Source organism: Panthera pardus, unplaced genomic scaffold, assembly GCF_024362965.1.
Source record: "Panthera pardus isolate Hobbes unplaced genomic scaffold, ASM2436296v1 HiC_scaffold_24, whole genome shotgun sequence".
Classification (NCBI taxonomy): Eukaryota; Metazoa; Chordata; class Mammalia; order Carnivora; family Felidae; genus Panthera; species Panthera pardus.
In genome coordinates this window covers 73488067-73503259 of record NW_026526810.1, presented here as the reverse complement: position 1 = coordinate 73503259, position 15193 = coordinate 73488067, and the positions used below count along the sequence as shown (strand labels likewise).

At 35.4% G+C, this 15193-nt stretch overlaps 1 protein-coding gene across 7 annotated transcripts in view; it reads left to right on the top strand.

The window, feature by feature from the left end:
• Window positions 1-15193, top strand: part of HEATR5A (HEAT repeat containing 5A) — a 118044-nt gene that overhangs the window by 41820 nt on the left and 61031 nt on the right. For all 7 annotated transcript variants that reach the window (XM_053889326.1, XM_053889328.1, XM_053889327.1 and 4 more), the window contains 4 exons: window positions 1145-1254; window positions 5827-5990; window positions 6090-6265; window positions 14862-14967. In XM_053889326.1, coding sequence (XP_053745301.1) covers window positions 1145-1254; window positions 5827-5990; window positions 6090-6265; window positions 14862-14967 — 556 coding nt within the window. The remainder of the gene's footprint in view (window positions 1-1144; window positions 1255-5826; window positions 5991-6089; window positions 6266-14861; window positions 14968-15193) is intronic.

The window sequence follows — 15193 nt, the reverse complement described above, 5'->3', positions numbered from 1 at the left end:
TCCTCTACAAATTATAATTGTTTTCTATGAAAGTCTTATATGTCTTTTTGCTTGTTTGTTTTAGTAAGTAACTAAGCAAGCAAGCTCTACACCCAACGTGGGGCTTGAACTCACGACCCCAAGATCAACAGTCACATGTTCTAAAGCCAACCAGGCACCCCAAGAATTTTTTTAAAATAGTATTTTATTAGGCGGTAAAATATAGTAAGTTTTTTTGTTGCATAAATGATTGCTTCCTCTCTTAAGTTAAAACATACAAACCCCTTTTGTTATTTTTCTTAAACAAATTGAGAAAGTACTTAGGTCTGTATATTTCCTCTACTTCACTAATTTACAAATAGTCTTTTTAAAAATGTATTCCCAGATACTTTATATTTTTCATTGCAGTTATCAATTAAGTATGTGGTAGTGGGAGAGTGTATGTATGTATAATTTCTTTATTGCTATTATATAAAAATGTAATTAAGATTATATCCAGCCACCTTGCTAAACTCTCCTGTATTAAACATTTATTTTTAGATTCTTCTGGATTTTTCCATTTATAATACTTATTTATAGTCTCTCTTTCCCCACATGTGTTAACTAGATTACTACCATTTAAAGCTAAATAAGGGGCAACTGGGTGGCTCAGTCAGTGAAGTGTCTGACTCCTAGTATCAACTCAGGTCATGATCTGACAATTCATGAGTTCAAACCCCACATCAGGCTCTGCACTGGGTGGCTTGGAGCCTGCTGGAAATTCTCTCTGTCTGTCTGTCTGTCTGTCTCTCTCCCTCTCTCCCTCCCTCTCTCCCTCCCTCTCTCCCTCCCTCTCTCCCTCCCTGTCTCCCTCCCTCTCTCTCTCCCTCCCTCTCTCTCTCCCTCCCTCTCTCCCTCCCTCTCTCCCTCCCTCTCTCCCTCCCTCTCTCCCTCTCTCCCTCCCTCTCTCCCTCTCTCTCCCTTCCCCCCCTCCCCCTCCCTTGTGTGTGCTCTCTCTCTCTCTCTCAAAATAAACTTAAAAAAAAAGGAAAGAAAGAAACATAAAAGGAGCACTCGTGTTTACTAATAATATGTGTAGCTATTTTGCATTTATATGTCAGCCTGTTCGGTGTTTATATGTTGTATAACTTATGTACTTAAAATACACTTTTTCTTTTACTTTAAGGCTTTCTTCAGTGCTAAAAGCATATGGAAGTCCTTTGAAAACACCATCATTAGTTTATAGACAGAGGCTTTATGAATTATTGATTTTATTACCTCCTGAAACCTATGAAGGTATGTGCTTTAAACCAAAATGTTTTGTTTGTGGCCAGGACAGTGCTTGGAAAGTAATACCTGAATGAATGAATGAATGAATGAATGAATGAATGATATGGCATTTATTTAGTGTCTTACTTCTAGGAGGTTTAGGGAGTTCAATCTTAGCCATTGTGTTCACCATTATATAGTAAATAAAAAAAATTTTTTTAAGCCTATTTTTTAATCTCTTTCTTTTCTCCTCTGGGAAAAAAAGACCCTAGTTCCACTGTGTGGAAGAGAATGAGTCACAAAGATTGGTCTTGATTCTACTCTGGTCTTTGGTACAGAATATATAATGTAAGTCTACTAGACATTTGGCCATTCCTAGTTTCCTTCTATAGTGATTTTCTGCTGTACATATTATGTTCCACTATTCTATTCTTCACTCTGCCCAGATAGAAATTTAATACTCAACTACCAAGGGACACCTGGGTGGCTCAGTGGTTAAGCATCCAACTTTGTCTTAGGTCATGAACTCGTGCTTTCCAAGTTCGAGCCCCAGATCCAGCCCGCTGCTGTCCGCACAGAGCCCACTTATAGAAGACAGATTCTCTGTCTCCCTCTCTCTGTGCCCCTGCCCCACTTGTGCTCTCTCTCAAAAATAAATAAACATTTACAAAAATACTGAACTACGAAGATATGATTGATTTTATAATGTTTAGGGTATAGGTTTTGCCTTTATTGGGTTCAAATACAACTTTAGATTACTGGCATACTATGATTCATAAAATAAACTTGTCCCTATTTTAAAATAGTCCTAAAAGCTTTCTTGTAAATCTAAAGCACAGTTTTAAGAAAATATATTGCTACTGCAAAATACTCAAGATGCTTGTTTTAAGAGTCTTAATAATTAAGTTGATTATGACTTCAAATCTGCTTCCTGTAAAAATACTTTTATTGGCTTATATCCTTATTCTGCAAATAAATGCAGTATAATAGATACCACATTAGTTCAAACCTATAACTTGCAATTTCTGTTTTGGCCTTTATTATTGTGTGAATGGTATTGTTCCCACTGCCTCTCTTCCTGGTTCACAAATGTACCTAGCAAAATATTTGATGATAAAGTAATCATTTAGTATAAGAAGAACTGGAAAAAGATGGGTACATTGTCATTTCCCAAGGACTGTATCAAAAGAATCATTTCTGTAGGGCAGACACTGTGGTAGAGATTGTATATATTATTTACTTCATTTATCTTAGCATAATACAATGAGCTAGTTACATTTTCCTCATTAGACAGATAAAGTTACAGCAAGTTTATAAAAAAACCAACTCAAGAACATATATGCAGTAAATAATGGAATCAAGATTATAGATATGCTTCATGCTGTGCTGTATACTGTTTATAAGTAACCTACAAAAGACTTAACAGTCAAGGCTTAATGATAAGTCTGTCTCATTGTGTGCTATCTCTTACTACATAAAAGTATTTACCTCCTAGATATCTAATAAAAGCCCTAGGGATAATTTCTATGTTCCATACCAGATAGTTGTCAACTTCTGGCAAAAGCAATTCCCTTTAGACATATCAATTTTACCATATTTTGGAGTTTAGTTTCAAACTACAGATGACAGAAATTGACTTATTTTTCAGTCTTGATTAAATATCTATGAATACCAAAATATCAATTTAAGATCTGCAGTGTATCTTCTAATGATGATAATATAAGTCTGCCCTATAAGGACTTAAAGAGAAGAACAAAGTCTTGTGCTTTTTTTCTCAGAATTGGAGTTTGAGAATGCAGTCAGAATTCCTAAAGAAATAACAGATATACACATGTATAGATTTTAAATTAGTTACAGAGTGTTCATAGGAAGACAAAGTTGGAAATTACTCTAAACTTCTTGAAAAATAGAATCTGAATTTACCCTCTTTATCAGTTTCAAGTGTATCTATTTTTCTAACATAACTTAAAGAAGAAATTAGTTAATAGAAAAATGAAAATATGGTGGTATTAATAGTTTTATGTTTCAACCAAAAATAGTAATTTGCCATTTCTTCGCTATCTTTTTTCTATCTTTAAAATTATAGAAATAAAATTAAGAATTTTTTCCTTAAAGACTTTTTTTTTTTAAATGGTACTCTTTTTAATAGATAAATGTGCATGGAGCATAACAATCAGAACTTTACCATTAAAATATCAATTGACACTTAAAATAATGGCTCATCATACAATAATAACCTATAGTAATTTCTAAATACTTAACACAAGAGGAAGTAGTAGTCTTTAAAGTATATACCTAATTATCTCAGAAAATATAGCAAGAAACAAAACAGAAGTTTATTGTGTTAAGATTTTATTTATTTTGAGAGACAGAGCATGAGCAGGGGAGGAGCAGAGAGAGAAAGGGGCAGAGAGAGAATCCCAAACAGACTGCACAGTGCCCAGTGTAGAGCTCCTAGGAACTGCGAGATCGTGACCTGAGCTGAGATCAAGAGCATTTGCTTAACCAACTGAGCCACCTGGTCGCCCCACAAAACAGAAGCTTAAAGTTCTAATGATATCACTTGGTACAGTGGGTTGTCAGAAGGTAAGTTTACAAGACATAGTAGGAAATTGTTTTTGTTACATGGGACTTATTTAAGAATTTATATGACTTTTCTTTGTGGTTGTTCAGCAGATGCAGATTTTTCTCATGAGAGTGACTTAGTTTTCTGAGGCTTGTCTAGTAAAAATTGGGTTCTTAGTTTTTATTTCCTATTTAGTATTGTTATGGATCCCCTTTCAAGTATTTTAATATTCTCTACACTAGATATTGCTCCTCATTAGCATCACAAAGTCAGTGATGTATGTCTATTAAAAAAGCATATCCGCATTTTAAAATGGAATCATCCTTGGGGTGCCTGGGTGGTTCAGTTGGTTAAGTGTCTGACTCTTGATCTCTACTCAGGTAATGATCTCATGGTTGTGAGATCGAGCCCCACATCTGTCTCTGTGCTGATAGCCCAGAGCCTGCTTGGGATTCTCTTGCATGCTCGCTCTCTCTCTCTCTCTCTCTCTCTCTTGCTCTCTCTCGCTCTCTCTCGCTCTCTCGCTCTCTCTCTCTGCCCCTCTCTCCAACTTGAGTGCTCTCTATCTCTCTCTCTCTTCAAAATAAATAAAAATAAACTTTGAAAAAAATATAAAAGAAAATGGAATCATCCTTAAGTGTACTTTGTTTAGGGACCTTTAGGTGAGCTGTCACTTTAAATGAGAAATGGAGGGGGCTGGCTGGCTCAGTCCATGGAGTGTGTGACTCTTGATCTCTAGATTCTAAGTTTGACTTTGATGTTTGGTGTAGAGATTACTTAAAAATAAAAAAATCTTTAAAAACATAAGTGAGAAATAGAGAAACTATTTCCACATTTAGTTGTAAATACGTTTGAAATGGTAATTAGGTTAATGTGATAATGGACAAATTTATCAAAATGTACATATAGGAGAGACAACCATATACTGTCTCATGTCTTAGAGAAGATTGCAATGCCACCTGTGAACTAGGTTGACCCCCAAAACACAAATAAAATGAATCCTTTCTGGATTCAAGTTCCAAATTATTAATTTACAAAACAATACAGACAATATAAGAACACATTAAGCTGCACTGGGGGGCATAATCACAAAAACTCAGACTGTAGAAACTTGTTCAGAACAAATAACCTCATTTCTTCAAATAAATTACGGGGGTTGGGGAAGGTAGAGAGAAAACCTTTAGATTGAATGAGACTTAAGGTGTATCAATTAGTTAAAACATATAGGCTTTACTTAGACCTTGATTCAAACAAAAGCAAACAAAAACAGGCATTTATGACAATTGAAAATTTGAATACTGAGTGAATATTTGATGTTTAGTGGTTTTTAAAACATTAAAAAGAACTATGATATTAGGATTGTTTAAAATGTCCTTAACTTTCAGTGATATACAAGGAAATATTTATAGATGAAATGAAATCCTTTTAGGATTTGCTTCAGAATAATATGAAAGGTGGTGAGATAGTAGATGGAGGTATAGGTGAAGCAAAATTGATCCAGCTGGTCAAGATGCTGAGGTGGTGGGGAGGGGTATCATAATACTATTATGTCTGCTTTTGTATATGTTTGAAATTTTCCATAATGAAAATGTGTCTAATGTTCATAAATTTTTTTTAGGCTGTGTTTTTTTTTTAAACAAATGTAATTTATCTGCTTTTTAGGCTGTGTTTTTTTTTTAAACAAATGTAATTTATCTGCTTTTATATTCATCTTTTTTAATTCTATTTTTGTACTTCATGTCACTTTATTTAAAATGATGGTAGTATTTATTCAGCATCACAAGGTATATACACACATACTTTGAGATGTCTTTTCAGTATGTATTCTTAGCCTTGTGACCAGTAACACATAGTTGAGCCATTTGTTTGTAGGGCATTTTTCAAGGATGATATACGTCATCTTTGGCTATGATAGATTAAAGTTGGCTGATGTATAGATTAAAGTTCTGCTTGTTTTTTTTTTTTAACCCTGTACTCTAATTGGTTAACTGCTTTTACTAAATTGCTAATTGCTGATTTCTCTAACTCAACAGGAAACCTTTGTGCCATCCTCAAAGAGCTGGCTGCTGACTTGACTGCCTCTGATACACAGGTGGCAGCATCTGCATTTTTACTTCCACCCCTCTGTCATAGGGATGATCTTGTGATATTAAGTCCTTTGCTACAAGAAACTGACCATAGATTTATTGAAGAACAGGTATAGTGATTTTCCATTGACTCTTGGGTTGATTCATTCTGTGAACAGTCATTTTAATTTTTTATATATATTTTTGTTTGTTTGTTTGTTTGTTTTTAGCTGCTGCTTGGTAATGGTATTGCTTGTGGAAGTTTGGAGTATGACCCTTATGCTATTTATGAGAAAGATGTATTGGGAGATTCAGTGCCTAAGCCCCTACCTCCAGTACTATCAGTTATTAGCTCTGCAGTCAAGCTCTTTGGAGTTGTATGTGCTCATGTGGGAGAAGCTCAAAGGTAAACCATCTTTAGTAGTTCACTTATCCTGAATTAAATTGTTCCCTTACCCTGAAATATAATATTTAAGAGTTGGTAATTGGTTCAGTGAATGTGTAACAGAACTGGTGCGTAAGAAAAATATTGTCAGAAGTTCTCATTAGTATAAAAGATTTTTTTTAATGTTTGTGAAAGAGAGTCATGCATGTGCATGTACCCGTGACCAGGGGAGGGGCAGAGAGAGAAGGAGAGAGAGAGAGAGAGAGAGAGAGAGAGAGAGAGAGAGAGAATCCTATACAGGTTCTGTGCTGCCAGAGCAGAGCGGGACACAGGGCTCAATACCATGAACTGTGAGATCATGACGTGAGCCAAAATCAAGAGTCTGACATTTAACCACTGAGCCACCCAGGCACCCCACTATAAAAGATTTCTTATAGATGACAAGTAAAAGTGAGATAAAGGCTCTTGTTTAATGATTCACCTGGCTAATACCTAATAAGTATTAAGTCAATAAATTAAATTCAATTAAACTGAAAACTGCTAAGCTCTGTTGTGATATAATACTTCACCCACAATACAAATGAAAATACAAATTAAAAAACTCATTGATACCAGAATTTTGATTTAGGGGCACTTGGGTGGCTCATTTGATTAAGTGTCTGACTCTTGGTTTTGGCTTGGTTCATGATCACATGGTTCATGAGATTGAGCCCTGCATGGTGCTATCTGCATGGAGCCTGTTTTGGATTCTTCCTCTCACTCTCTCTCTGCCCCTTCCCTGCTCATGTGTGCTCTCTCCCTCTCAAAAATAAATAAATAAACTTTAAAAGGTTTTTTTTATTTAAAAAAATAAAAAAAGTTTTGATTTATGAGTTATTGTTACAAAAAAGAACACTGATTTTCTGCTTAGATTAGGTCTCATAGGCTTTCTTACCTTGGAGGTTTTCTGGAGCCATTATAGTTTTGTGGATTTCAAAAATTAGATTAAAATTGATTAGTCTTCAGTTTGGTAGATTTCTGTCCACTCAAAGTAAACTTCAGTTTTGAAATACCACAGGCTAATAAATGGTTTCTTATTGAGAATGACAGTTTCTTTTGATAACTGAAGTAATACCTTTCATGGAGATCAAAAAACACTACTTGTATCTAGTATTCAGGAAATTCTGTGAGATACTAAATGTGATGTGAATTTCTCCTATAGGCTATGCTGTTTAACAATTTACAAATTAATAAGTATCCTCATTTATTCATATTCTCTCCTTCCTTCCCTTTGCTCTCTTTCTCTCTCCCTCTCTCCCTCACTCCACTGCCTCTCACCCTCTCTTTCTTCCTTTCTGCTTCTGGCATGCTAAACTAAAAATAATACATGTAACTAGATCATAGCTTTTGTATCATTTTTATCTAGTTATGTCTTCCAGAGAATACCAATTAGGTAGAGAATTTACTCTCTTTGACGAACATTCACAAAAATATTTGAGTCTTATCAGCAACACATTTTTGGGTTTTGTTTGTTTGTTTTCTTTTTAAAGTAAGCTTTAGGCCCAATATGGGGCTTGAACTCATGACCCCAAGATCAAGAGTCACATGTTCTACAAACTATGTGACCCTGACAACACATTTTTGAAACAGGTCTTTAGATACTTTACTTTCAGGGGATTGAAAAGTGAATAAACTTTATGTTCAGTTTTAATAGTCTCGTCATTTTATTGAAAATGATGGTGGTATTTCCTCAGTATCATAAGATAGACACACACACACACACTTTGAGATGTCTTTCCAGAACTTAAATTTCAAAACATGGTGTTTTTCCCAAATTTATTTATAGCCTATAGCTCCCTGTATATACTGTAACCATAAACTTATGGTATTTAGACAACTTAATGACTAAATTATAAATGAATGTCATAGCACTAAAAGATGAGAGGAAAATCACAGTAGTCTGGAATATTCAAAGAATTGATAGAGAGGATGGGAGTTGAACTAGTCTGTATCTGTACCGTGTTATAGAGCGTACAATTTAAAATAATTAATTTGGGTTATTACAGTAGTAATTGCAGTGATGAAACTTGTAGGTAAAATATTTAAATTAAGCATGTTCTTAAATGGCTCCACTAACTCTTTTTGATAGATCTAAGACAAAAAGTAAAAAAGAAAAGAATATACATCTTCCAAACTTTCCTTTTAAAAAATTGATTTTATAGGGTGCATGGTTGCTCCCCACCAAGCTCAGTCATGTGGCTCAGTTAGTTAAGCATCTGACTTCGGCCCAGGTCATGATCTTGTGGTTCGTGAGTTCGAGCCCCACATCAGTCTCTGTGCTGACAGCTCAGAGCCTGGAGCCTGCTTCTGATTCTGTGTCTCCCTCTCTCTGCTCCAACCCCCCTCCCCCCCCCCCCGCCCCCCGCCAAGAATAAATAAACATTTAAAAAAAATTTTAACAAAAGTAAAAAATTGATTATATTACTCTCAGAGAAGTTGTTTTTTGGGTTTTGGGTTTTTGTGGTTTTTTTTTTTTTTTTTTTTTTTTTTAAGAGTTATTGCCCATTTGCAGTTTAGGAAAATGGCTTTTCACTTCTGTTTAAAATTTAATTAACTTTATACTAAGTTTCTTTAACCTCACCTGGACTAAAATAATATATAGAATGAATATATATTTAATGAGGGGAGGTTTTGTTTAATAAAAATATTGAGACCTGGTAAAAGCAAAACATACTGTGTTTAGAGTCTAACTGAATAAAAATAGTAGGCAGGGTTGCCTGGGTGACTCAGTTGGTTAAGCATCCGACTTCAGCTCAGGTCATGATCTCACAGTTCATAAGTTTGAGCCCTGCATTAGGCTCTCTGCTGTCAGCACAGAGCCTGCTTCAGATCCTCTGTCTCCCTCTCTCTCTCTTCCTCTCTCTCTCTCTCTCTCTCAAAATAAATAAACATCAAAAAAAAAAAAAAATAGGAGGCAGTACTTTGGAGATTTTTAAAGGAAGTGGTCTAGCAGGATCCCAGATATAAAAAGTGGGTCATAAGCATCCATTAGCAGTCACCATTGGGTGTCTATTAGAGGACCAGAGGAGAGAAACTACTTAAATAAGAAAGTTAAGTTTCTAATTTCCTGTTGTCCAGATAGGACACTTGTTAAAAATGCGCACCCTTTTTCTTTTGGCTGTATATTTACATTTCTAGAGAAAAAAAAATGTTTTTAATCAAAGTACTACTATATTTGACAACCAACAGCTGAATATTTCAAAGCATTTTGTTGTCATTGAGGTTAGCTTTGTGTTTAAACAGCTTAAAAGAAATTCTTTTATAACAAGAGATTGCCCTAAGATTAGAAATACATTTTTCAGGGGCGCCTGGGTGGCGCAGTCGGTTAAGCGTCCGACTTCAGCCAGGTCACGATCTCGCGCGGTCCGTGAGTTCGAGCCCCGCGTCAGGCTCTGGGCTGATGGCTCGGAGCCTGGAGCCTGTTTCCGATTCTGTGTCTCCCTCTCTCTCTGCCCCTCCCCCGTTCATGCTCTGTCTCTCTCTGTCCCAAAAATAAATTAAAAAAAAAAAAAAAAAAAAAAAAAAAGAAAACTAGTTTGTTTAAAAAAAAAAAAAAGAAATACATTTTTCATATTCTATTTATGCATGTAGAAATTAAGTTGTCTTTAAGTCAGTTGGTTTTCTCTATTTTGACTATAGGATTTTAAAAGTAAGAAAACTTTGCATTGGTAATTTTAAATGACTAAAATGTTTAAATTTCTAGAGTGTTAAGATAATTTTATATAGAAAAAAACTGTGATTGTTCTTGTGCTTGTGTTGTTTGTAGTTACTTTCAAACATTTTGCACCTACATCCAAAGAATGAATTACTTAATTCACCTGAAGATTGTTCTGACCTTGACAATACGTTGCAGTCATATGGACAACTTTTTAAATTGTAGATTCTGATTTAATAGTATGGTATGTGGGGCACCTGATGGCTCAGTCCCTTAAGCTTCTGACTCTTGGTTTCACTTAGGTCACAATCTCACGGTTCATTAAGATTGAGCCCTGCATCAAGGCTCTGCACTAACAGTGTGGAGCCTGCTTGGGATTCTCTCTCTCTCTCTCTCTCTCTCTCTCTCTCTTATATCACTCTCTTTTTCAAAATAAATAAAAATAATAGTATGGTATGCATATATGTTAGGTATTGAAAATTTAAAAACTCCTTAGGTGATTCTGACATGCAGCCAGGGTGAGAACCACTGCTATATAAATGCTGTAAAATGTTATAGATTGTGAGTTGATGGAGAAAGAGAAAAAGCATAGTTCCAGTTCACAATACTAGAAATTTTCACCATAGACATCTTCCCTGAAAGCATATTAAATCATCATTTTCAGATGTTATGTCTTGCTGTTTAGTCAGTTGGTGGTGTATTTTTAATTTCTCTAGATCCAAAACTTTGTTTCAGCATCTAATTTCATTCCAAACTAATAATTGTATGTTATAATCAATACTACTTAAGCATATTAATTCAGTATTACTAAAAACAAGTCACCTCCATCTTCCTGAAGATTCAGAATGTTTTGTTGAGATCTCCATCAGCATTTGGGGATACAGGGTGGAGAAAAAATAGAGGGCTCTGGAAGTCCCCTGTACAGGTCAAATTTTATTACAATATAACAAACTTCTCAAGCTATAACCTTAGGTATTTTTAGTAATTTCAGCATGATATAGTTCCATTGATAAAAGATGAGGATATGATCTAATAATGACATTTTAGGCTTTTAAATTTGTGAGTCTGACCATGTGGTTATCCTTAATTTCTTTGTTGTCTTGTTTACATAACCTCTCCATAGTCTTCTCTACAGGCAATTTAGACATAAATACGTTCTTGAAACAAAATGCCTTTAATATGGTCTTAAAACACAGGCGAAGAAGTTTTATATATAGTATATTTGTCATAGTGTTTATAATGAAAATTAGAAGTAGCCTAAATGTCCAAACTAGGAAATTGGTTAAATAAACTATTATATTGCCAGACTATATTTTACTAATAGGTGTTTAAAATTATTTCAATGTAGTAGTTAACAAGATGGGAATGATGTTTGGGAGGAAAAAATATTTTAACAAAGTATACACTGTGATCCTAATTTTCTAAAAACGATACTCCTCTGTCTTTGTGAGGAAGACTAAAACAAATATGCCAAAATGGTAACAGTGGCTCTTTCTAGATGGTGGGATAAGGGATGAATTTCTTTTTCTTTCATTTGCCTTTATCACTTTTTCAAATTAATTGTGATGAACAAAATTAACCTTGAAATAAGGAAATATTTAAATAAATCAAGTACTTAAGGTTACTGTGGTTTTCCCAAAATATCTAGTGCTCTACTATGTTTATTACATTCTGTGAATTGGTTTTATATATACTCCTTTCCCCAACTCATGAAATCCACAGACTCCTACCTTCCTTCCTTTTTTTCTAACTTCTTCCACAGTTGGATTTCTTAAAAGTACAGTGCCCATATCTATGCAGTCTTTTTTAGTGCCATTTGGAGAACTTGACTTAGGCTTTGTTGCCTCCATAGAATGATAGAGGGGCAGAGACAGAGGGAGACACCAGGCTCTGAGCTGTCAGCACAGAGCCCAATGTGAGGCTTGAACCACGAACTGTAAGATCATGACCTGAACCAAAGTTAGATGCTTAACCAACTGAGCCACCCAGGTGCCCCAGAGGCAGTGTTTTTTTTGTTGTTGTTGTTGGTTTGTTTTCATATTAAATATAATTTATTGTCAAATTGGTTTGCATACAACACCCAGTGCTCATCCCAACAGGTGCCCTCCTCAATGCCCATCACCCACTTTCCCCTCTTGCCCGCCTCCCATCAACATTCAGTTTGTTCTCAGTATTTAAGAGTCTCTTATGGTTTGCCTCCTTTCCTCTCTGTAACTTTTAGGAGCAATGTTTTTAAAACCTTGGAGATAATAGTGTAATATTGGGGTGGTTTATTTTATTCTTACCTATCTTTAATCTCATCATAAGGATTTAAAAGCCCTGTGCTGCTTATATGTGGAATCTAAAAAACAAAACAAACAAATAGAACAAAACAGAAACACATTCATAAATACTGAGAACAGGAGCACCTGGGTGATTCAGTTAAGCATCCGACTCTTGATTTTGGCTCAAGTCATGATCTCTCAGATTGTAGGATTGAGCCCCGCATCCTGCTTGGGTCTCTCTCTCTTTCTTTCTTTCTTTCTTTCTCTCTCTCTCTCTCTCTCTCTCTCTCTCTCTCTCTCTCTCTTCTCTCTTTCTGCCTTTCTCCTGTTGTGTTCTCTCTCTCTTTAAATAAATAAATGAACTTCAAATACATACATACATACTGAGGACAAACTGATGATTGCTACAAGGGAGGGGCATGGCACAGGATGGGCAAAATAGGTGAAGGGGATTAAGAGGTCTGAACTTCAAGTTATAAAATAAATAAAGCATGGAGATGAAAATAAAGCATAGGGAATATAGTCAATAATATTGTAATAATTTTGTATGGTGACAGATGGTAACCAGACTTAATGGTGATAATCACTTCATAATGCATATGAATGTCAAATCCCTTTGTTATACACTGAAATTAATACATCCTTTTTTAAAAAATTTTTTTTAATTTTATTTTTTATTTTTTTAAATTTACATCCAAATTAGTTAGCATATAGTGCAACAATGATTTCAGGAGGAGATTCCTTAATGCCCCTTTTTCATTGAGCCCATCCCCCTTCTCACACCCCCTCCAGTAACCCTCAGTTTGTTCTCCATATTTATGAGTCTCTTCTGTTTTGTCCCCCTCCCTGTTTTTATATTATTTTTGTTTCCCTTCCCTTATGCTCATCTGTTTTGTCTCTTAAAGTCCTCATATGAGTGAAGTCATATGATTTTTGTCTTTCTCTGACTAATTTCACTTAGTATAACACCCTCCAATTCCATCCATGTAGTTGCAAATGGCAAGATTTCATTTTTTTGATTGCCGAGTAATACTCCATTGTATATATATATACCACATCTTCTTTATCCATTCATCCATCGATGGACATTTGGGCTCTTTCCATACTTTGGGTATTGGTGACAGTGCTGCTATAAACATGGGGGTTCGAAACAACACACTTGTATCCCATGGATAAATACCTAGTAGTGCAATTGCTGGGTTGCAGGATAGTTCTATTTTTAGTTTTTTGAGGAACCTCCATACTGTTTTCCAGAGTGACTGCACCAGCTTGCATTCCCATGAAATTAATACATCCTATGTCAACTGAACTTTCAATTAAAAAATAGCAAATAAAATAATTAAATAAAAGCCCTGTGTTGTAAGGGAATGTAAAACAATTCACAGAAGCTACATAAATAGCTAATGGACACATTCAACCCCAGACCAAAAATAATGTATATATCCATCATAGTTAGAATTGTGAAAACTGGAAAATTGCTGTCTCCATCAGGAGAATGATTGAACAAATTGTAATGCATGTGCATAGTAAAATTTGACTTCGTGAAAGTTACCAAAGAATAAGAATGATTTGACAGGTGCTAAGGAGGTAATGTTAAATGAGAAATACAGGAGTTAAAATTATGTTAATATATAGTATGATACCAAGTACATTTTTAAAGTATAGTTGGGGGCTGAAAGGGCTGTGTTAATTGTCATTACCTATGGATGACATAAGTGGGTGCTGCCTTTGAAATGAATCAATGTATTTGAATCCAGTTAAGTCCTATTAAGAACAAAATGGTTACTGCAAGTTAACTTTTTTGAGAGAGAGAGCACGCACTTGAGCTGGGGAGAGGAGCCAGGGAGAGAGAGAGATCGCAAGCATGAGAATGAATCTTAAGCAGGCTCCACACTCAGCGCAGAGTTGATCTGGTCACAGAGCTCCATCCCAGACCCTGGGACCATGACCTGAGCTGAAATTAAGAGTCAGATGCTCAACTGACTGAGCCACCCAGGCTCCCCAGCTGCAAGTAACTTTTAAGATACGTGTTATTTAGGGACACCTAGCTGCCTTGATCAGTAGAGCATGCAACTCTTGATCTTGGGATTGTGGGTTTGAGCCCCATGTTGGGCATAGAGTTTACTTTAAAAGGAAAAAAAAGATTATCCTTTGTTTAGAAAATAGTGAGATAGCAGAATTTGCCCAGTAAATATTTATTAAGTGATACTTTTGTTAAAATTCTCCCCCTGGGACACCTGGGTGGCTCAATTGATTAAGCATCTGACTTCCCCTCAGGTCAGGACCTTGCAGTTTGTGAGTTTGGGCTCTCAGCACAGAGCCTGCCTCAGATCCTCTGTCCCCTCTCTCTCTCTGCCCCTTCCCCACTAGCACACTCTGCTGCACATGCTCCCTATCTCTCTCTCTCAAAAATAAACAAAAATAATAATAATACTTCTCCACCACTGTCAGAATGACACATAACCAAAATATTTTTGTATTTTTTATATTTTCTTAAAATGTTTTAGAATATTCAGCAATAGTTTATCTCATTTTAGCAGTTGCCACAAAATAACGCAACAAAACAATAGCAATAGATACTCAGAAATGTCCTTTCACTTACTTAATTAACAAACCCAATGTCATACTATTTGCTGTTAAATCTTGTTTCTGATTTTAGGCTTCTTATACTGGAACAACTTTTGGACAGTATAAAGCACACAAAAGGAGCTCGTCAACAAGTAGTTCAGTTACATGTTGTTTCTTCACTCTCTAGCTTCTTGAAGGTAATTCTGTTTTTAAATTCAGATGTTTGCTTGATTTTTTTTTCTAAGTATGGTTAAATAGGTTGAGGAGGGTGTCTTGAAAGAACTGCTGCTTTTTTTTTCCTCCCTTTTTTCTTAGTCTCCTGATGAAAATGTTTCAGGATTTATAATCCCCCTTTTACTTTTTCTCTGTGTAAAAGTTGTTGGTCAGAAATTAAACCTAGAATCTTGGCTTAGAACCATGCTT